The 23,716-nt window shown below is 40.7% G+C and overlaps 1 protein-coding gene across 4 annotated transcripts in view; it reads right to left on the reverse strand.

Annotated features, from left to right (window-relative positions):
* AFF2 (AF4/FMR2 family member 2) overlaps positions 1-23,716 on the reverse strand; it is a 462,047-nt gene that overhangs the window by 81,635 nt on the left and 356,696 nt on the right. For all 4 annotated transcript variants that reach the window (XM_040999786.1, XM_040999784.1, XM_040999785.1 and 1 more), the window contains one exon: positions 15,188-15,225. In XM_040999786.1, the coding sequence (XP_040855720.1) occupies positions 15,188-15,225 (38 nt within the window). The remainder of the gene's footprint in view (positions 1-15,187; positions 15,226-23,716) is intronic.

Genomic DNA, 23,716 nt, shown 5'->3' on the forward strand with positions numbered 1-23,716 from the left:
AGAAGAAAACTTTTTAAAACATTCATTTATTTCTTTGAGAAGAAGGGAGACAGAGATAGGGGTAGAGATAGAAGTAGAGCTAAGCGGATAGAGTTAGAAATAGAGATAGAGATAGTGTTCCTATTAACTGGCAACTCCGCAAATACTTGCAATGGTTTGGATGGTGTCCTGCTGAATCAGGGATCTGGTAACTCAATCTATGTCTTCCATAAGGGTAGCATGTGCCATTACCAGCTGCCTCTCAGGATATTCAGTGGTAGGAGACTGGAATCCAGAATGTAACATCAAAAGACTGCTCCCCTCCGAACTTTAATCCATAATAAACAAATTTTGTTGATCAATTTCTACCAAAACACACTTGCATGTGCACATACATGTATATTTTTGTCTCCAGTAAAATATATGCTGACACTCTTCAAAACACTGCTCAGTGGATGATATCTTGGGAAATGCTGATTTAGCCCATCTAATAGGCTGATAAAAGAGAACTAAGTACTTTATATTGTTTTGCAGAAGTCTGATGTTTTACAAAGGAACATGAATGCATGACATCATAAGCCTAGGATGTCATTCCATAACCTTTTACAGACTGACCCACATAGGAAAGAACTGGAATAGTATGTTAGTATAAAGTAACAAGTCAAGAGGATTCAGTGCTTCAAGGCTCTGTCACACCAATGGTTACAAGGATCTGTATATTTGTATTATCATGATCTGTACCATTAAACAGATTTAGGGAAGTTCGTCTCAATAGCATTTGTCTAGGTAAATCTTAGCTTACATGGACACTAGAAACACTTCCATAGAGGTTTTAATGTCACCGTGTGATTCACCACAGTTTTAGCGGAGGAACAGGAAGTGTGTAGACAAAATGGTGATTTAACACTGAACTACCAAACTCAGAAACAGAACTGGAAAACTAGTGGGAGTGAGATGGAACATAATTGCATACAAAAACACAGTTTAAGAACAAAGACATCTGAACAAATGACACATGAAAACTATTTGTAGTGATAGTCTTCTATGCTCTTTTTAAATCATCAAAAGGGGATTTAATTATGCAGAGCATTTTTTCCTGGTATTCATTGTCTCCTAATTCTTGAAAAACATTCCCTCTACATACAGTAGATCTATTAATCAAATTCTTTTGATTAACAAGAGACGATCTTTCCCCAGAAAGGCAGAATGTATATATTCCAAATAGAATAACTAGATTTTTTGTTTCTTATTTACTCTCATTCTTGGGAATAAATATATTGTTTTTTGTAGTGGTAAAACTTATTTCAAGGATCCAGACTTTAGACGGCTTCACATTATTGTTTCACTTGAAAGACAAAAATCCAATTCAACATGAAATTTCATTATGAAGACACTGTTACATGTGATGACACTGGTTATTGAAAATTGAAATGAAATGAAAGGAAGCTAACACCAATGCGTATGAGATTTTCCTTTTTTGAATGACAAAAAGAACTCAATATATCTAATCATCTTTGTTAGGCCCACTGGGATCTGAGATACAGTGGTATTGTATAAGGTTGATTCTTCACTGCTTGAAACCCAAGTATTAAGCCATATGCCACTTACAATAACAGTTAAAAAGTTGTGTGTGACTGCTGGGTCCTGGGATTTATTTTACTTTTGCTTTCTCCATTAAAGAAAAATAAAAGCAATAATCTGGGCACAAAATTCATAAAAGTATACCAGCCAGTCAGCGTAAGCTGGAATTTCTGTGTTCACATAAATTTCTGAAGTATTATAAATCTAGAAGCAGGCAATAGGCACATCATTTCTGAGAAATTGTGCATGTGTATTCCAAGTAGAGATTTTGACATTAATACAACAGAGGAATCTTTTTATAGTCTCCTCATTTTAGGTTTTACTAAATATTTAAAAGGCCAGAAGTACTATGAGGGCACTTCAAATGGTTTGTAAAAAAATGAAATTAAAAGACAAGTTAATTTTCATACAAAAACTTAGAAATTTATGTAGATTTTTTCATGGTATGAATTTTCCATGAAATTTTTATAGTCTGTTATACACACAGGTTTCACAATTTTTGTGCACTAAAATAATCTTTAATTTACTTCTCCTGAAATTCTTGAAGTACCTTTAAGCGTATTTTAATGAGTTTTGCTGCTTCCCTCTCTCACACTGATGTTTTCCCTAACTCTCCCATCTTTATGAATCAACTGAGATTTTTAGTACCTGTTATGCCTGAGGAGTTAATGTCATCTCAAGGTTACCAGAGGTCCCTGAAGTGTGGCTTCTCTATCACTTTTCTCCTCCCCCTCTCCCTCCTAAGAGGCTTAATGTATTCCATTTATAATATTCAGTTTACACTTGGTGGAGTTTGGGAGCAGGTTTGTGTTTCTGAATTTGGGTCTCCTGGTCTCATGGTTAGCTGTGCTGCGCTGCACTGCCAAGATAACTCCAGATTCTTTTATAATTAAAAAAGCCAATAAGCAAGAAATGATTGATGGATGAGTCATGCCTACTGAGACAGAATGTGAACTTCACTACTCAGTACTGTCATCTTCCCCTCACCATAATCTCCATGTTCCTGCCCTACCAGTATTCTTGAGAATCTTATTTCATTATGTAAAATTGCATTACATTAAGCATTTGGAATAAAAAAAAAACAGATAATTCTACCAATACTAATAAAATACTCAATGTGCCCATAAAGTGCTACAATTTTATTATGGACTTGCTAATCAACAAGTCTCCAAAACAATTCCTTAATATGTCTAGTCATTCTATCCTATCTGAAGAGTTGCTAATTACCACCTACATGAACAGAAAGGTTGGGGAAGTATATGGTGGCAGCATGGATAATGTGCTACTGCCAACCAGAAGCCAGTTTATTCCATGCAATTCCCTGGCATTGCCTGAAGAGGAACATGGGAATAGATCAAAAGAATTACCTGTGAAGTAAAATTGAAGCTCTAGTACGACTATAAAACTAACTTTATAATATCTCAGGGTAAAACTAATATGGAACACAGAGTAATTTAGAAGAAAGCTTGGTTCTTTTCCAGGAAAACTTAATAACTCACATAATAAGACATAATTAGTTTAGCAATAGGCTGTCCAAAGGGGAACATAAAATCTATTTAATTTGATACATAATCAGATGGTTGAAGTTCAAAATCATAGATGTCTGCACTCATTGATTCAAGCAATTAAAGCTATTGAGATGCTGCTACAGAGCAGTTACCATTTGAGATACTAGGGTTCCTAAAGTAATTACAACGAAGTTCTCATATGGCCCATTATTGTGGGAGTTGACACTTTGAACTATAGATAGATGGGTAGATAGAGCATGATATTAATTGCTAAAGAAGAAAACATAAGAGAAGGAGATGGGAGAGTCCTTGTTGAAAAGGTTGTATAAGGTTCTCATGTAACCCATCTTCAGGGCAATCACTAGCCACAAGAGAAAATCACTTTCATTTTGAATCAATATCCACGTTACTTGCCCTAGCTGACCACTTTTTTTTCAATAGCTAAGACTCTGGATCACTGACTTCAATTAGTTTGCAAAAGTTAAAACCATATTCCAAGGTATCATACCCATCACTAAGGACTAGCGAAAGAATCTCACATATGGTGTGACTGTACCCTCCACGGGACTCTGCCAGCAAGCTTTGCACTACTTCAGTGTCAGTACAGGAAGGGAACAGCTGCACTGTGTTCTGTCTTTGCAGGGCAGTCTACATGTTGGGGTTGACTTAAGAACACGTAGCATTTTTCTAATGACATCACCTATGTAAAGATATTCATGCTGTGTTTATAAACAGAAGGTTCTCTTGTTTTAATAAATGTTCTCCTCTACTATCTTAGGTAGATCATGTCAAAATCCTTTTTGGGACATCTTTCATCATGGTCTGTGTGAGTTTAAATTCTTTGAGGCAGTGCTGGAAGTGATTGTGAAAAAGATGATTAATTTATATTTCTATGTGGAGACGTCATTAACAGATCCCTGCAATGCATGCAGCAATACGCAATAATGCAAAAACGAATCAGTGTGAATGAGCTCTTTGCCTGGCGTTTTCCCTTTTTAAGGCTTCTTTGGAAGAATACAACTGTATATTTCATAAGGCTGCTCAAAAATAATTAAAAATCAACAAAACATTCCTGAAATAGTTACCCACATACATGGAATATATTTATAAGGACTCAGTGTTTAGAGGAGGTGGAAGGCAGTCAAAACATTAGCAGCAGAATGAGAACTGAGAAAAAAATTTGAGACCATTTTTAGTTACAGCTGCCTCAGCAGTAGCAAGAATTCTGTCTTGGATTGAAGCTACTATGGTGGATCAGAATTTATTGCTATAGAATATAAAAACACATGTGAATACAAAAATTAGATTATAATGACATGTGATCTTCTACATTCTAAATTCTACAAATGGAAACATTTTCCTTTAGAGAATGATTTACTTTTAAAAATGTTGGCTGTCTAGTAAATTTACATTACTTTAGGCAACAGCTTAAGAACAAAGAAACTATTTGTTTCCTATTTCAGTTTCTGGCCCAAATGGGTCATATTTACAATTCCCAGTTCCACTCTCCCAAACTAGGAATACACTAAATTCATTCAGATATTTGATTTTGAATCCATTCTGAAATTAATGGAGGCCTGAGATACTATTTGTGTCCTGTATGTATTACCACTGGGGCATGCATATTTTCTCTAGAAACAAAAATAGTCCTAAAGTGTTTATGTGTTTGGGTGATAAAAATACGTTCAAAAAGAAATTTTACATCTGTGAGATAAGTTCCAAAAGTGAAGCTAAAATATTAGTGTTGTATATCATACCTAAAATATCATATCAGAGTGTAGCCCTGATATTTGAGTAATGTGAAAGGAACTCAGTGAAAGAAAAAAAAAAGTAAGAAATAACCAAGTGCCCATAAAACCACATGGGAACAGCTGGATGCTCAGAGAAACTCTACTTAAGCTGAGATTTACATAAAAGGTCCACAGAGAAGGATTAGCCAGATATAATCAGAAAGGATTTGACATGTCTATTTCTTTGCAAGCATTTTTAAAAGGCTATCATATAATCCTTCCCCAACTGTAACCTACAACTTTTTAAAATAAAGGAATTACTTACAACATTTTCTTTGTTTTGCTCACACTATACTGCTCTCCCTTGAGTGCCAAAAATAGGCACTCGAGGCACTTGTCAGTGTGATGCTTTAGGCAACCTACTTCACTTCTTTTCTAGAGTAAAACTCCCAATATTGGTATTCTCTAATGCCATAATCACATTCCCTCTCCTAAGCCGTCTCCAAGTGCCCCAGATTTTGCTTACAAGCCAGTATCTACCTTTGTCCCTTAGGGCTTTTGAAACTGTTGTTCTGCCTTCTTGAGTGGACTCAACCCCACTAATTACTGGGGGATACCTACTGAGATGGGGCAAGCCTGTGGCCAGCCATACCAATGTTAGCTGTGCCCCTGCAAGATGTGGCACGCATTCAGGCACAGAACCTGTCTTTGCTGCAGTGGAATAATTCTCTAGTTGCCCTACCAATGTGTGAAGAGTGTTCAGGCATAGGTATTATCTTACCTATCTCTGTATCAACTGAGTCTTTCACACAGTAGGCACACATTTAACTGTAAAAGAACAAACACGTATGCCTTCCTTGAATTTCCACAAGATTAGCCACAGGCTTCTAAGTTCTTGGCAGTTTTCTGAAAGTTACTGAATGCCAATGTTAAAAGTATCAATGTAATTCTTATGTACCAAAAACTGAATTCACTTGTGTGAACAAATGAAACATGATTGTCTATTCTTGTCTAAGTAGAAAATACTATGAAGTATAGAGTTAGCAACTAACACTAGGATATGGTTGTATTTTATAAATACTGTTGTTTAGAAAGTGTGTGTTAATTTCCTTTGAAAACCACTGATTCTACATTTGCCAGTTTGAGATCCCCCAGATTCACCAACAAATGAATGCTTTCTGTTGCATTCTCATGCTTTGTAGGTGTTAACTTCTCACTGAGTGAGAGAAGGTTCTCACAAAGCTCTTGCAAAAGTGAGTTATGATAGCCAGGCAATTAATACAGTCTGTTTTGAACATTTTTTCTTATTAATACATCAAAATAATATAATCAAAGTAAACATAATTGTTAAAATTTGTGCATATTTGATGAATCACTAGCATGATATACACTTGATATTTTGCTTTGAGAAAATAAGCTGTTTAATAAAGTTTGATAATATCTTTTTAAATAGCAACCACAAACTTGAAGATGACAGTATGTTTCTGAAAACCATTTTTTTGCAAAATAGTTTTTGAAAAATGGAAGGTTCTAAGCAGTCTGCTTTTTGATTCTCAGTTTTTTGCATCAGAGACTGTCTGCTACAACCTAAGTGACCAGGAAAAGGTGGGTATCTGGGTATTTGTGCAAGTTGCACTAGTGAGGAAGATTCCTGCAAACTCACGCACTGTACTACCATTATCTGTACGACATAAACAGCCCAAATTACTTTATGATCTTTAGAGAAATGTTATGGCTTATCTTTTCATTAACTGCCCTAAATGTGGCTGGAGCTGATTAGGGATTGGCTAGAATCTTGGCAAGGCAAAGGCCATCACACAGGTGTGAATGCCTTACTCTCCTGAAATGAGTGGACTTGACACCAAATCTGCTTCTCCTATGAAATCCACTAGGACAAGTGAACTTTAGCATTGAGTCATTCAGAGGATTCAGATGTCCCTGTCGTTGAGGATTGAGTTTTATGACATTCTCAATGTAGAAAAGTGACAAGAGACAAGGGAGATATTATACCATAATATTTTGGAGGAGGATTTCTTTCTTTTCTTTTCGACAGTTGCCTTTAAAAAAATTTTTTTTTTTTGATAATCTTTACATAGTTGATAAGGGCTCAAAGGGTCAAGGGCTACAGGAATGTGGGTAAGACCATTGTTTCCACATTCTCTTTTTCTTTCCTATATCTGGGGAAGGGAAAAAGCCTCACCCAGCCTCCCACCCATCCCAGATCCCCGATGTGAGGCATCTCCGAGGGCCCTGTGCAAGTGGTTTCCACTGTTCAGTTGTCCTGAATTGCTGTTTTGAACTGCTGTTCTGAATTGCTCTCCATTCCAACCACAATGAAATCTCTTCAGAATCCACTGGCTGACATAGTCCACCTTAGCCTCTCCACTTGCCCAGATTTTCACTATCAACACTTGGCTGGGCTAGTTGATCAATTTGTTCTGTTCTCTGTTATGGTACCTGGTTCCTCTGCAGGCTCCAATGTACTACCATATACTCCATGTGCACCTGGCTATGCTGTCCACTGCTCCATCTAAGGCACTGAGGAGGCTCAGTTTTGATACTTGGACTCCACTGTCAGACCATGGAACCTGCAATTCTCTTCGTGGTTGGGGTTCTGAGTCTGGTAGTACGACTGGGGGGAACCTCAAAGAAACTTTGTCTGAAGCGATCCCAGATCAAATTTTTGGGTGTGCTTGCCAGTACAGGGTCTGGCACAGTCTGTTGTCCCTATCAGCCTTTGCATATGCTGGTGGTGGCAATTGCTGGGTCAGTTCTGCCTCCAGCCTGGTCTTCTACACAAGTCAATGGGTATTGGAACCCATCCCAATCCTGCCTACCACACACTTGGCCATGTAAACCAGTGGGAGCTGCAGCCTAGTTGGGGAGACTCCCAATGACCCCCACCAGCCTCCACCTCCCCTTCCCGCCCTGGTTCACATGCTTGCCGGTATGTACAGCAGACTGGTCCAGTCTGTCCCACATCCCATTCAGCTCTCATGCATGTCAATGGGCATTGAAGCCTAGTTCAACTCAACCAGCCACACTATCCAGTCAATACACCTGCTGATGGGTGCCACTCTCTGTCTAGCCACACTTGCCCCAGTCCTGGTTCTCATGTTCATCAGTGGGAATGGCAACCCCAGAGGGAGGTACCCACTGTTTCCCTACTGGGCCCACTCCCACTCCCAGATCATGCACTCTCCAAATGTTTTTGCAGTTTGGCTGGACAGAATTAGCCCCCTGTGCTAGCATCTACTAGCTGATAAGTGGGAGAGTCCAACCAACCACCAGTATGAACAGTCAGCACAGCCTGGTTTTTCCCTGGTTCAGCTCACATGAGGCCAGCAGGTGTTGTAGCTCTGCTGTGTCTGGTCTGCCCCCATCCCAACTCACACTCTTTAGTGGGAGTGATGATCCAGCAGGGGAGCCCTCCACATTCTCCCTACCAGCTTTGCCCCCTCACCCCTGGGTCTTGTGTGTGCTGGTTGGGTGCTGCGGCCCAGTCTGGCATGCCTGCCTCACCTCAGATTTTGCCTGTGGGTGCTGTAGCCTGGCCTGGCCCATCCCCAATTCCAGCTCAGGGTGGTGTGAGCTACAGCCTAGCCCAGCCAGGCCAGCACCCAGTCCAAGCCTTCATATATACTGGTGTGTGTTGCGACCGAACCCAGCCCAATCCACACCTCATTCTGGTGATCAGATTTACCAGCTGGTGATGTGAACTGGTCTTGCCTGGTTCATACCTGACCTGCGCCAAATGTATGCTGCTGGGTACTGTTTCTTGGCCTGGCCTGAGCAGCTCCCTGTCGTGGTTCTTGTGCTCACCTGCATGGACTATGTTCTGACAGAGGAGTTACCCAGGCTCCACCATTAGAACCTCTCCTAATGCCATATATTGCACACACACGGGTGGGTACATGGACCAGCCCTACTCAGTCCACTTCCTGACCTAGCAGGCACAATGGCATTTTCTGAACAGCCTTCAACCCATTCTGGTTATTACTGTTGGGTGTTACAGTCCAGTCTAGCCTGGTTCACATGTAGACACAGCTCACACCCAGCTCAGCAGGGGCAAAAACCTAGCCTAGCCCGTCCTACACCTACCCTGGTCCTCATGAGTGTCAGTGAGTGTTGGGGTCTAGCCAAATCTGGCGCACTCAGCCCAGGTCCACACTTGTGCCAAGGTATGTTGCAGCCATGTCAAGACAAGAATGTGGCTCCTATTCCAGCCCAGTGCTTACCAGTGAAAAGCACAACCCAGGCAGGGCACCCCCTTAGATCCCCAACCAGGTCGGTTCCCAGCTATAGATCTTGTATGTGGTAGTGGTTGCTCTGACTCAGCTTGGCCTAGCCCCTCACCTGTCTTGGCCTTTGCCTTAGATGCTGTAGCCTGGCCTGACCCAGCCTACCCCAAGTCCCACCTCTCTAGCTGGTGCTCAAACCTGGCCCTGCTCTGTTTGCTCCAATTCCAGGTTCATGCAAACTGGTAGGTGTGACAGCCTAGCTGAACTTGACCTGTGCTCCAGCCTGGTTTCTGCTCTTGCCAGTGAAGGAAGGTTGGCTCAGCCCTGCCTGGTCCACCCCCCTGCAAAACTAGCCCGCACATTAGCCAACAGTTGGAGTTACCCTGCTCAGGCTGCCCAACACCCAGGCCTGGAACATGTGCTCACTAGCAGGAACTGTTACTCCTAATAGGTTCCTCAAATTCCCAGGGTCTCTCACTCAGCCCGCTCCTTGACCCAGAGTTCACATGCTCCAGCAGATGCTAGGCCCTTGCCCGGCATAGCCTGCCACTCCATCTTGGCCTTTGTATGAGCTGGAGGATGTTGTGGCCAGGCCTGGATGTGTGTGTGGGTGCTGCAGCCTGAACCTGCTCAGACTGTTTCCAGTTCCAGCACCCATGAGTGTCGGCGGGTTCCACGGTCACACCTAGCTCAGCCTATCACCACCCCAACTCAAGCTAAGCAGCGGGACTTGTACTTCCACAGGGGTTGACCCATTTATTCCCGACAGAATCTACCCCCGACTCTAGTTCTCTCACCTACTGGTTAGTACGTGACCCTGCCTAATATGATCCATCCCCTGTTCAGACACTCAGTCAGGTAGTGGGGATCTAGCCCTGCCAGACAGGCTCCCAGCCATAGCTTTTGTGTGGGGTGGTGTGTGGTGTTCAATGACGTTCTGCACTAACAGCCCATCTCAGGACTCCCATGTGGGCTGGTCCTACCCATACAGATCTTATGGACTCTCCCCTCCAAACCACTGGGTCTCAGTCCCCATGCTTGCCTGCAAGTTCAGTGACCCCATTGCTGGGAGTCACACAGGATTCCTCTCTTACCTACATACATACTGGCCTTATCCATGGATGTCCCTAGGCAGCAATTACATACCCTAAAATCCCTAGAACTTGCCGCCATGCAGCCAGCAGGTGGACCTGATGCTACTTGGCATGCTTGTTGCCCAAAGCCCAGGACTTGCTCACTGCATGGCAGTGGTGGCCATGGCCAGAGCCCCAAGCATTGAGTCCAACCTGGCTCAGGTATCCTCAGCAGCCGCCATGCTGCCAAGGGCTCCCTTTACCCAAGCCCCATGCCCGAACTCCCCCTAGGCTCCTCCCAGCACAAGTTGGTGGCGGCAGGCTGAAGCCCTATGGTTGCCTTTTAAGATGATACGTTTATTTCAAATATTCTCATTAAAGCATGGATGTGAGTTATGGAGAAACTAGGTTTTCAAAACTTCATAGAAAAAAAACTACATAGAGAAGCAAAGATTCCATGTGGACTTGAACATCCAATTCCATGTTTAATGACACATGTACTCTGCTGGATAAAGATGCTCTTCGGTCAAACATATTTGGGTAATCTTGGGTAAGACAAAACAAAATAGATTTTTTTCCACAATTATTTTTGAGGTTACACAAGTATGATGTGAATGTACACAGTGATACTCCAGAAAGGGGAAGTGAGAGTGTATGCCAAATGTCTTCAGTGCTAGAGCCTTCTCTAAAGTGCAGAATCTTGCAAGACTAATGCTTGGCAAAATAGTTCAGAACCAACTGCTTTCTCATTCCGAATCAATGTGGTGACTAATGATATTCTGCATTTCTGTCCTGTGAGTGGGTCCCAGAGTGTCACAAGAGAGAGGATCCAACTACAAAGTTACATTTGGTCAGAAGGGATCATTTCAAAATCTTTATGCAATGTCCATGGAGACATGCTTTTCTTCTACCAAACAGCTCTCCCTGAACCTCTAACGGTAAAACTTGTGGCACTTCATTTCACAGACAAAAGAGAAGGAGAAAAGCATTATGTGCGAGTGTGTGTATATATGTGTAGAGGAAAACAGAGATGCGCACACATATGTGCAAAACTTATAACAAATGTTCAAATAATGTTCAAACTCAGCATTATAGAAAAGTAGGCTTTAAATCTTCAGCATTTTGAAAGATGTGAAAGGACTTTTTAAGTGATGTAGCTGAGGCCTGCTACAAGGAAGGGGCATGTCCAATTTCACACTACTAGCTATTATTAGACTTGAGACTGGAATTTGGGTCTTTGAACTGTTTAGCATTTAATAATTAGCAGATTAATTGATTATTCACATTCGACAAAAAGATTGTGTTCTTCAATGCTTTTTGATTCCAGCAAGCAAACCACCTTCATATGGATAAGCTCTGAGGGATCTAAGCCACCATTCCTTCTCAGCCGTTGTTTCCAACATGACGTTTTGCTGCCTGCACACCATTAGGCAGCCTGGGTTTCTCACTTCTCCAGGTCCTCCTTCAGCCTCAGAAGCTCAGATAAAGCAGTCCTAGAGTCCTGGTACAAAAATCTTATCAACCACTGTGACCCCTGTATCTCTGCTGGTATTGAAGAGAAACACTTTACTTATTGCCTAAGACCTTCCCTGGCACCTCATTCCTTACTCAGCAAATATCTATCTTACATGTATTTCTTTGAGAAGCGATTTTCTCTCTCCTACTTGACTCTAAACTCCTTGGGAGTAAGGTCTACATCAGATTTATTTTTAGTTCCCTCAGCATCTGTCATACTTTCCTGAATGTTGTATATCCTAACTAAACACTCATTGGAGGAATAAGTGAATAATGTCCAAACATGAAGGTCAGGAAAATCTTTGTGGCTATTTTCCATCTGAAGTGATGAAACCATCATAGTTAAAAGATTGATCAGTTCCTATGAAACTATAATTTACTAGCAGAGTGGATTCTGGTTCTGATTTGTGAGAGAGCCTCCACGTTGTTTCATGTTGCTAAAGTACATAAACAAGGAAGAATTTTGTACTTGAAAACTTTCCTTCTCTTTCCTTTCTTCCTCTTCTTTCTTTCTCTACTTTCTTTCTTTCTCTATTTTCTTTTTCTCTCTTTTCTTTCTCTTTCTTTTCCTTTCTTTCTTACTCTCTCTTCCCTCCCTCCCTCCCTTCCTCTCTTCCTTCCTTCCTTCCTTCCTCTCTCACTCTCTCTCTGTTTTAAGAAATCCATAGGCACTTTATAACATGCTCATCTGTACACAACCTGAAAGGCTTGTTGTACACTCTAGATTCGGTTGTGTGGCATCACTGCTCTGTCTATGGCACTTATATTCATACAATTTAAAAATGTTAGTGAGTGCAGGTTGTGTCAATTTGCACTAAATGAGAACTAGGTGGTACTATAATCCCACAATGTTCTAAACATCCATTAAAGACTCAGTAATTATCTGCTTATCTTTTTTAAGGTCCAAAGGAGAAAAAAAAACATTAATAGTTTAAAAATTCAATACCAAGGAAAAGCTACGATCCTTTTGTACTTGATAAGTTAGTACGGAGTCAGAAAATGTCCTCTGTAAAAAGCCACAGGTAAACGTGTGTGAGACTTTGTATGTTACACTCAGTTTCTGTAGCAACTACTCAACCTTACCACTGCATGAACAAAAGCAGCTGGTGACAATGGAGAAATGAATGAGAGTGTGTTCCAATGCACTTCATTTTAGATACTGAAATTTGAATATCATGTAATTTACACACACCATGAAATCATATTCTTTTGTTTTCTTTTTATCCAATCATTTGCCAAACTCTATACCAAAGGACTACATAAAAGTGCTATGTGATGCTACAGGACTTTGGCTTTCCATAAAAACTGCCTCCACTCCCATTTTATCGCCACCAGGCAGCAATCAAATGGTAATTCTTACATAAAATATCAAAAAAGAACTTGTCAGAGATAATGCAGCTGGAATAAGCCAGAACGATATGCGGACTTTTACATGTTATATGAGTCCAGAACAAAAGGACTGGATGATTCAGGGCATTACAACAAAAGGGAACTCCTAACTAGTGACACTCAGAGTGCAGTCACTATCCTTGATGAGCCTCCCAGCCAAATTTCTGAAAGGGATATTTTCTTACATATGTCTAGTTTGTTCTGTGTTCATTCATTTGGGAAACATTGGCTGGGGGTTTTACTCTATTTGGGGTCCCTGTATATTGCATGTAACTGAAATTCTCTGGCAGACATCAGACACGGCCTCTGTGTATCATGAAGCAGTAGAAGAAACTAACAACCTCAAACTCCAAGCCTATTCTTTTCACAACCAGGCTCAGACGTTCCATGTCTGAGCTGATTTCATGGAAGAGACATAAGTGTCGGTGTAGCTGAGGTTGGCCAAGTGAATCTGGTGTCAGGAGCCCAAATGAAACAGGATATTCAAACTGATACTGAGAACATCATCTTATATAATTAGTAGAAAATTTTAAACATATACTGGTCATCATGACTTAGGTTTATCAGGAGGCGTAATTTCCAATATATTTAAAAATTAAAAAGCTCCATAGTCTTTTGACCCTGGGAAACATTCCTAAAAGTTCTTGATGTTAGAATCTGCACAGTGAATGAAGAACACGTTAAAAAAACATCTGTAGGGGCAAATCCTTACAAGGAGCAAAGAGAAAACAGGCCCACCTTCTGGATACCAGAGCACATACATAGCCAAGCAGCTCTGCTTTATATGCAGACATGAAGCTATGGCCTGTCCTCGATGACAAACCCAGAGACGTTCGCCCCATCACTTTCGCAGCCCTCACCCCATCCCTTGTGGCCTAGGACATACATCTATATGCAGGCAAACTTGAAGGGAAGAATGCGGGAAGACTGTGGGAAAATCACTAATGGTCCACTCAGGGACTAAAGCTTTAGCCCTGGCCTCATTAGCAGTACCCTCTAATTTTTGGGACTTGTCAGCCACAGGCTTATAGTCGAGGAGCCTTTAGGGCATTCAGACAGAAATCAGGCTGCAGAGAAGGTTTCCACTGCAACTGAATATCCTCAGAAAAGCTACAACAAAATACATCTCCAGATTACAGATCCCTCTCTAGAGGCGATCAGAGCCTGATAGGGAATATGCTGTGGCCTAAGCAAAACAATGTTCAAAAACCATGTGCACAGTGTATTTCGGAAGATCCACGGCAGCATGGGTTTACTGGTATGATAAGTTCTATCCTAGTGCCCTGGAAAAGTTAATCCTTTTACAAAACACACATGGCCTTCTTGTCATTGGCATTAGGTGTTCTGTTTTCCCAGAAACTATTAAAATCAACGCACTGCTCATTTCTGTACCTGATATCAACTATAATGAAAGTTGGCAAATATAAACGGAACATTTAGAGATGTGTAGAGATTTCCAGACCTATTAAAACCCAGAGAAAGAGCAGGTTCTCCCTTGGTCACCTGGCTGGCAGGCCCAGTGTGCAATGGAACACTACAATAACATATCACACACCAGATGACAAGACAATTCTTAATTTAAAACTCCCTTCTAAAAGAGGCAGCATTTCTAAGGAGTATTATATTTAAGAGTGCTGTTCAGCTTGTTTATAATTTAAGAGTCTCTATGTCAGCTAAGAATTTTTTTTGCTGAATAGATTTTATGAGCTTTTCATTAACAGAAGTTTGATTCCTTGGTGCCAAGGTGCTAAACTTCCCACGTGGCTAGAAATCACTTGGCACAGTTTCAGCCATTTACATCCCTGTCATAGGTCCAAAGTTTGCAATTAAAAATGGAATCCTTTTAGCATGTGCACAGTCTAAAAGCTTGAAATATTATGTATTAAATACGGTTATAATAGAACTTGGCAGTTAATCACTGATAGAATGTATTAATTTATGTATCCTTGTTACAACTTGTGGCATTTCCTCATCAGGGACATGAAAAAAATACAGCTTAGTCCCTGCTCATAGGAGAGCATTATTCTTGCTTGGTGGTTTTCTTAAATATATATAAATTGTCATCAATACATATTGATTTAAAATCCAAAGTCTCTTTTATGACCTTAGTTTTACACGTTCATGGAGTCCATTAAAATGAAAATTTGCTACTAATAAAAACAATAACTTACTTCACGGGGTTACTCTTAGGTTTTGCCTTTTCAACAGCCTGTAAACAAAAGGAAAAAAATGCAATTAGCAATATTAGCAGGCATAATCTTTCAACTAGCTACCAAGACAGCAAGTAATATAAAATGCTCTTCGGAAACACAGGAAGCTAACTGAAGCAGGCTGCTGCAGATAAGCAGACTGGAGTCTCAGCAAGCAACTTTCCTCTCCTTGGGAACATGTTTACCTGTCTAAGTGCAGCTTTCAAATACAGCACGTATTGTTTGAGCTGCTTGCCAGGTTCATCCGAAGTGACGCAAGTGGGCTTTTAGGAGCAGAACTAGGTCCTCTTTCCCCACTTTGACTCTAACCTTACCCCATGTTGGCCCTATTCAGTTGTAATGTGAGGTAGGGAGAATGTTTGCAATAACGCCCTGGATTTTGCAATCTGTAGTGAGGAACTCTCCACTCTGGCATTACTAGTGACACCAGACCATAGTTGTGCTGTGAAACAAAGGCCAAAATATCCCAAATCATGTTTGTTAACAGAAATCACAAAAGGGCAATAAATGACCCAATGCTGAGATTAATTTCCTCCCATATAACTTTTAAGAAAATACACACCAAATCATCAAAATGAGGAACTCTCTGGGTCTCTCGGCCTGTGTCACCTTAGACGTGGAGCCTGGTTCTAGTTTATTGCCGAGTTCATTGATCTGTGTACAGTCCATTTCTCATTCATGAAAGGAGCTCGTGATTGTCACAGTATATGAGAAGGAACAACTGAGATCATCTGTCAACAGCCCTCTCACTTCTGTTTCCCTCTCCACAGGGATTTCATCTCCTTCCATTCTTCTGGAATTAAAATGTTGCTAAGCAACACAGCTGGGGGCGCTGATGGCAGAATGGCTACATTCTATCAAACTGTTTAAGCACCTGGAGGGTTTTAAGGATGATTTTTTTTCATACTTCTGTGGAATAATTATGTAATCAGAACCAAACCTGTACTCTCCTAGATTGTTTAACGCTATAGGAATAACATTTAATGAGTAGAAAATTGAAGCAGCCATTTGACAACCCTTGGGTTGTTCAGACATTCTTAAAACCATTCGTTAGGGCCCTGGTCTATATTTGTGAGTTGTAGAGATGAGTAAAGGCTTAAGAGGAGAAGAGAACACTGTCATAAGTTACACTGCACTTTGAACAGAGAGAATACACAAACACTGGACTTCACATTTTCCGTGACCAGTATCACTCAGCGCACCGATCCCCTCTGTGCACAGCAACTCAATTAAGTAAAAGCAATTAAAAAATAAGTGAGACACTTTCTAAGCTTACATGTTAGTGTTGGAAACTCAAGTCTTTCTCATTTATTAAACCCACTAGTGAGTGATTAGCCACTTGGGATTGATTGGTCAAAATCATTTCCCACCGTGTGTGAGGTTGACTTTTGGAATGTGTTACTAAGAAAGCTGGAAACTGAGGTAATAAGTGAAAATTAGAAAACAAATAAGTGGCTTTCTCAACTCACCTCTTTTATGTATCTATGATATGAAATCCTATCCGTGTGCAAGCCAATGTAGTGGTGTTAACATCACTCAGGAAGCAAGGAACGGTGCTAGCAAAGAGCGGCAGGCTGGCCATCACTAGGGGTATGTGGTCTGTCGGCACATGCACTCATCTCTGTGCCCCTGTCACTCTCACATTTTATCACTTGTATCCCTCATACCTTGCTGTTTTGGGAAAAGCTACTGTAGTGAAACAAAAACATGCCACTGTGGAAATCACATGAATTTACTTTTTTTTCAATCCATTAAAACCCAAACAAATGTGCAAGGTGCGGTAGCCTACTGGCTAAAGCCCTTGCTTTGCACACTTAGGGTCCCATATGGCCACTGGTTCATATCCCAGCAGCATCGCTTCCCATCCAGCTCCCTGGTTGTGGCCCGGGAAAGCAGTTGAGGACGGCCCAAAGCTTGGGACCCTGCACCCGTTTGGGAGACCCGGAAGAGGCTCCTGGATCCAGGTTCTTAGCTTCAGATTGGCACAGTTCTGGCCGCTGCAGGTACTTGGAAAGCTTCTCTGTCTCTCCTTCACTATATAAATCTGACTTTCCAATAAAAATAAATAAACCCTTAAAAAAAAACCTGAACAACTGTTTCTTAGAAGACTTGAGTCATCACAAGCAGATGCTGTTTTCAAGTGGTATCCTTTTAAAGCATGTTGGAAGTGACACGATGAGCATGCCACTGGCAAAAGATGGGAGCTGAGAAAGTGACATTGCTTAGCCTAGTTTTTATTCTGGAACATGCCTTTTGAAAACACCCTCTTTGCTCCATGCCTTGTAGCTGTCAATTAGATCTAGTTCTTTTTTCTCTGACCAGGAAGAGCACATTCATGATTCTTTGAAACATAGATCTTTTTATTTAGCCATCATAGGAAAATAACTCATTCAAGTTAATTTTTCTATGTTGCTTAGCTATTGATTGAAAATAGCTATGCTGAAAGGATTTCTTTGGAAATTAAGCTGTGATCATTCTGACATCCCTACAGCACTAGTCAGATAGAAGTATTCAGGGAGAAGCTCCTAGATGACGAAAGCTCATGAATTGTGTAGTTGGACTTTGTTTTAGGAATGTAAATAAGGAATTATTATTATACTAAGAAGCTTTGAAGAAAAGTTTCAAAGTGAATTATTTACAATAATATATGCCTTTAAGGTATAAGGGTTATTCTACAAAACACACAAGAATAAAATTTCTCTGTTGAAGTGACAGGATGTGAGAAGACAATCTCAGTTTCCAAATACATGTACCATACTATAAAACATGCTAAAGAAACAGGCAAATTAAAAGGAAATGACAGTGTAATTCACTAAGCATTAAGTCAACCACAAGTTGGAATTACAGCTCTGTTTGAACCTCAAAATATACATCAGAGGCTAGACATTTACATTATTTTGCATTAATTTATAATATCTATTTGCTTTTTAAAGACTTACTTTGTGTTCTTATTGTATGTGATCCTAACACATTGATCTCATCACTGAGGAAGCCCTAGCACAAATAATGGTGCTAAAAGGTGTTACAATGTGAAAGAATGCACTCCCATTTCATTTGATGACAGGCAACAGGCTATGGTGGAAAGTCACTATACAAAAAGTAGAAATTTGGATTCCATTGCCAACTCTTCCACTTACAGAACTGTCAAAGCACTTGCACTTCTGAATCTGTTTTTTCACTTGCAAAATGTATATGATCATTCCAGCCCTTTCTATGTCAAGGGATGTTATGAGTAGCTATCACTAACAATAGTTTTCCAGAAACCTCAGTATTCCACACCATCACACTCTATCTCTGTCATGAGCATTTTCCACACGGTTAATGGGTTTACTGAACAGCGGTCTGGTTGCAGTATCAAACCTAAGTAGTGATTTCAACAAAGGTTACTGCAAATCACTACTTCTGGAATGAACAGAAAACTTCCACCTGTGAAGGCCAACATGTGGAAGACTTCTATGTGTTTCGATGGTATTCCCATGCCTATTGCTCAGCAGAATATGGTCTCATAACATAACATCAGGCGTTTCGCATTAACCCTGGGAGTTTGTGGTCAGAGGGCAGGGAGCGAGAGGTGAGCATGCGCAGCAGAGATGCCTGTGCACACAGTAAATTGTTCCCCACTCCGCACTCTCCAACCGACTTTTTTCTCTAACCCTGGGATGATCCTTCTTGTTTTCTGGTGCTCCTTCCTTTCGTAGCTCTCCCTTCACACCTCACTCCATCAAGGCTAAAAGGGTGGGGCAGTCCCGAGTATCCATGCATCTGTGGCATCATGAGAGTGTCAGAGAGAAGGCACTTCAATGATTCCAAGGAGTACTTATAAGTTGATTTCTCTCTCATAACCAGCACGGCACTTTTTGAGATATCCTGATGTGAGCAAATTTATTTCCTCTAGAGGAATGATGTGGCTATGGACAGACTCACAGTTGCTCACCCATTAAATTCATAGTCCTCAAAACAGGAAGAAATTGTCTTTCTTTTATGTGGTGAAACTTTATGCTGCACTGAAGCTAAAGTGATTCTCAGTCAACATTGGGTTAACAGACCCATATAATGTAGAGGTAGTACCTAAAAGAGCTGGAAAAAAAGAAGGATGGGAAGTTAGTGCTATGGTGTGCTAGGCGAAGTCTCTGACTGTGGTGCTGGCATCTCATATAGGTGCCAGTTCCTATCCCAGCTGCTCCACTTCTGATCTATATCCTTGCTTGGGAAACCAGCAGAGGATGGCCCAATGTCTCGGGACCCTGTGCCTGCGTGAGACACCTAAAAGAAGCTCCTGGCTCCTGGCTTTGGATCAGCTTGGCTCTTCTAGATGTTGAGGCCATTTGGGGAGTGAACCAGTGGAAGGGAGATCTTTTTCTTTGTCTCTCCTTTTTGTCTGTAAATCTAACATTCAACTAAAATAAATAAATGTCTGAAAAAGAAGCATGCAAATTAAGTCGCTGTCAGGGAGCAGATTAAGCCACTCCTTGTGATGTTGACATCTCATATGGGTGTGCTGGCTGGAATCCTGGCTATTCCACTTCAAATACAGCTTCCTGCCAAGGAACTTAGGAAGGCAGCAGAAATGGCCCAAGTGCATGCAGGATTTCCACTGTTGTTGGAAATTAGCATGGGTCCCAGATTCCCCTGGCTTTGGGCTGGCACCAGACCTGGCTATTGTGGCTGTTTGAGGAGTAAACCAGTAGAGAAAGATCTTTCTCTCTACCCCTCCCTCCCTTTAAACTAATTAACTCATCAAATAAATAAACCATTTTAAAATGAGGTAGCCATCTATTGAGACCCATCCACTGTAATATAGGAGAGATCACATTTCATTCTTTTTACATTTAATTTCATTTATCTGATTAGAAAGCATATTTTTATTTGAGAGGGGAAGGGAAGGGTGTAGAGAAGGAGATAGAGGCTGAGAGAGATACAGAAGAAGTGGGAGACAGATGGAAGGGGGCAGAGAATAGTCCCGCTTTCGGGTTCTCTCCCAACTACCTACAATGAGTGACGCTGGGTTAGGACCAAGTCCGAAGCCAACAATGATCCTGATCACTCACACGAGCAGAGGGACCCAATCATTCCAGCATCAAAATGTCTCCCGGGGTCTGCATTATCGGGAAGCTAAAGTCAGGAGTCAGAGTCCTGAGATGGACACAGGTACCTGATTATGGGAGACAGACATCTTAACTACTTAATGTCCACCCTGGTATCATGTTTCTTTTTTTTTTTCCAAGATTTATTTTTATTGGAAAGGCAGATATACAGAGAAGATGAGAGACAGAAAGGAAGATCTTCTGTCCGGTGATTCACTCCTCAAGCAGCCGCAACGGCTGCTGAGCCAATCCAAAGCCAGGAGCCAGGAGCTCTTCTGGGTCTCCCACATGGGTGCAGGGTCCCAAGGCTTTGGGCTATCCTTGACTGAGTTCCCAGGCCACAAGCAGGGAGCTGGATGGGAAGCAGGGCCACCTGGATATGAATCGGCGTCCATATGGGACCTTGGTGCGTGCAAGGCGAGGACTTTCACCACTACACTATCGCGAAGTGCCAGTATCATGTTTCTTTAGAGTAAAGATGTTACATATTAAAGCACTTAGAAGCTTCATCAATTATGTATAAGTCATTATTGTATAATGACTAAATATTTCCAAAAGTTTTTTTATAGGTTAATCCTGTTCCAGTGCCATCAATTAATATTTTAACGCAATGGACATGAATGGTTACAGAAAATGTAGCAAAACATTTGGGTTTTTAAGAAGCATTATCAGAACATTTGTACCTAGATTTATGACATTAGCCCCCTCCCGAGAGTTGTAAGAAACAAAATGCAGTATGTTTCCTTTATGTTGAGGTGATCAAAGTGAGCTCTTAGATGGCCTAGAGACACTGTAGCAGTGATCTCGTTTAATAAGATTATTTATTCAGGCACTTTTTTATAATCAATAATAATGCTGTCAGTCAAGCTTGAGATGTGATTTCATTTGTATTAATGTATATGGCTTTTACATGTCCTGATCATAATGTTTACTGAAATTGTAGTAGCAGACGCATCCAAACTGGTATCTACGTTTCTTAATTTGAACGGGGCAAGTTAATCATTCAGATAACTTAAATAATAGGGAAGCAAAGCAGAAAAAAGATGAATTAAGAACAGTTTATCACTTTGACTTTTGCTTTTTGGAGTTGTACAGGCTTATTTGATGAGATAGAACTCTACGCTAAACTAAGAGCATGTGTTGGTGAATTGTATTGATTGCCTAAGTTCAGAAGAGAAACTTCTATAATAACAAATGAACTCATCATTACAGTATTCAGATGGCCTAAAATCAATACCAATAATCTGGTCAAATCAATTAAAGAGACATACACTGAGAGCACTTGACCAAATATAAAAAATGAACTGCTTAAATACAGCATTGTATAGATTTCACAGGAATGAGGAAAATAGCAAGAGGCATTGCACTCTATAGGCTGAGGATATACTATTAGAATGATTAAGTGGAGAAATGTCACTCAATTTTTTGTAATACCTGAATGTTTTCCAGAATTTCTAATTTCACAACCAGGGGCTACATTTAAGATGTCATCTGCTATTTTAACCCTCTGGATAAGAACTTGGAGGGATAAATGGAAATGTCCTGCATTTGAACCTGGAACCTCAAGGAAATCAAATCATATTGCCAAATCTTTATAGCAGTGGGATATCCAAAGTTTTATTGAATATATATATATTCAATATATATATGCATATATGTGTATACATATATATGTATATCATATATATCTATATATCTATATCTATATATATAGATATCAATGGAACATGCCTGTGCTAGACATACAGGGGTAAGAATCAAATTCTGATAGGCAGTGATTGAGAGAAATTTTTTTCAGGTGGAGGGAACTGTATTTTCCTCTCAACACTCACTTAGTAAGCATTGATCAGAACAATGAATCCTGCTAATAAGGCAGTCAAAGGTCTTCATATTGTGCTGTGGACCTTAAAGAATGCTGGAGGACTCAAAGACACAAATGGAGGGACCCAGTGGACACCAGTAGGAGAGATATGCTTCATGCATGTGTGCCTCTGGATCCATGGTACACTTCCTCACAAATTTGATCACCTCCCTTTAAAATCCTACCCCATTTTATGCTGTGTTCTTTTTTTTCATTTTTTTATTTTGACAATCTTTACATAGTTAATTTGGGTAAAAAGGTTCAAGGTCTACAGGAAAGTGGGTAACATTATTATTTCCATATTGTTTCCTTCATGTCTCTGAGGTAAATGGGGATAATGGGTAAATAGGTGGGGAGAAGCCCCACCCAGTTTCCCACCCACCCCAATGCTGTGTTCTAAAATGAATTCCTTAAGGCCACACTTTGGCCATGTCTCTTTTTCTCAAAATCCGTTAAGGCTTCCCCTTTTTTATTGGATTACATTTCTACTCAAGATTCTACCGTGGTCCATCAAATAGGGACTGAATAGCAGGCCCTGCTCATGCACACATGTGCATCTCACTAACATAGCAACCAGTAAAGAGTTTTTCTGAGTGTCTAGTACAAAGATGAGGTATAACAGGGTTCAGAATCACATGGAACTGTGTCTTGTTCGATATACACTGGTGATTTTGCTGGTTAGAAAACCCTTTATAGGCCAATGTTTTGGTTTAGCAGCTGAAGGCACTTCCTATAACACCAGCATCTCATATGGGTACTGGTTTTAGTCTTGAATGTTCCTCTGACACCCAAATGGAGCACAGGTATGAATTCCTGGCTCCTGATTTCAGCCCAGTCCAGCCCTGGCCATTATGGCCATCTGCAGAGTGATCCAACAGATCAAAGATTCTCTGTCTCTCCCTCTCTGTAAATCTGCCTTCCAAAGAAGAGAAAGAAGGAAAGAAGGAAGGATGGAAGGAAGAAAGTAAGAAAAGGAAGGAAGGAAGGTAGACCTTTAAAAAGATAAATTCTTCAGATGACGATTTTCTTCATATGCTATAAAGTTTGGGTTTATAGCAATTTAATGAAAAAGGTGCTGCTTTTCATGAAGAAGCATATTTCGTGCATAAACTCATGCGTCAACACTAACAATTCTCTAAGTGGAGTAAATATGGAGACACTTTGTAGGGCATCTCAGTATTGGCTTGAGGTGTTTATATTCCCCATTAGCAGGGCCAATGCAAGTGGCACGCTGACATTCTGTTCCCCTGGGGTGTATGGATTTGAAAATTCAATTTTCCTTTTCCCAACCAATTTGAGTCCTATTGCCCCTCATGCTGAGGTGGGGGGACACCTCACCAAATGACACGTGTCGTTTGATGGCAGACAATATCTGAAAGAGACTTTCTTCCTACCATGCATCTTGAAAAAATGACAATAATGTGCTTAAAAGATAGTAGGCACTAAATGTTGTAGCTTTCCATAAATTTGGGAATGAATAGTGCTGCTACATCTTAACCATCAGCATAATAGTCTGTCGAGCCTTTCTGTCCCTTTAGAGCAATG

Source organism: Ochotona curzoniae, unplaced genomic scaffold (assembly GCF_017591425.1).
Source record: "Ochotona curzoniae isolate NIBS_2020 unplaced genomic scaffold, NIBS_Ocur_1.0 scaffold_1852, whole genome shotgun sequence".
NCBI classification, from domain to species: Eukaryota; Metazoa; Chordata; class Mammalia; order Lagomorpha; family Ochotonidae; genus Ochotona; species Ochotona curzoniae.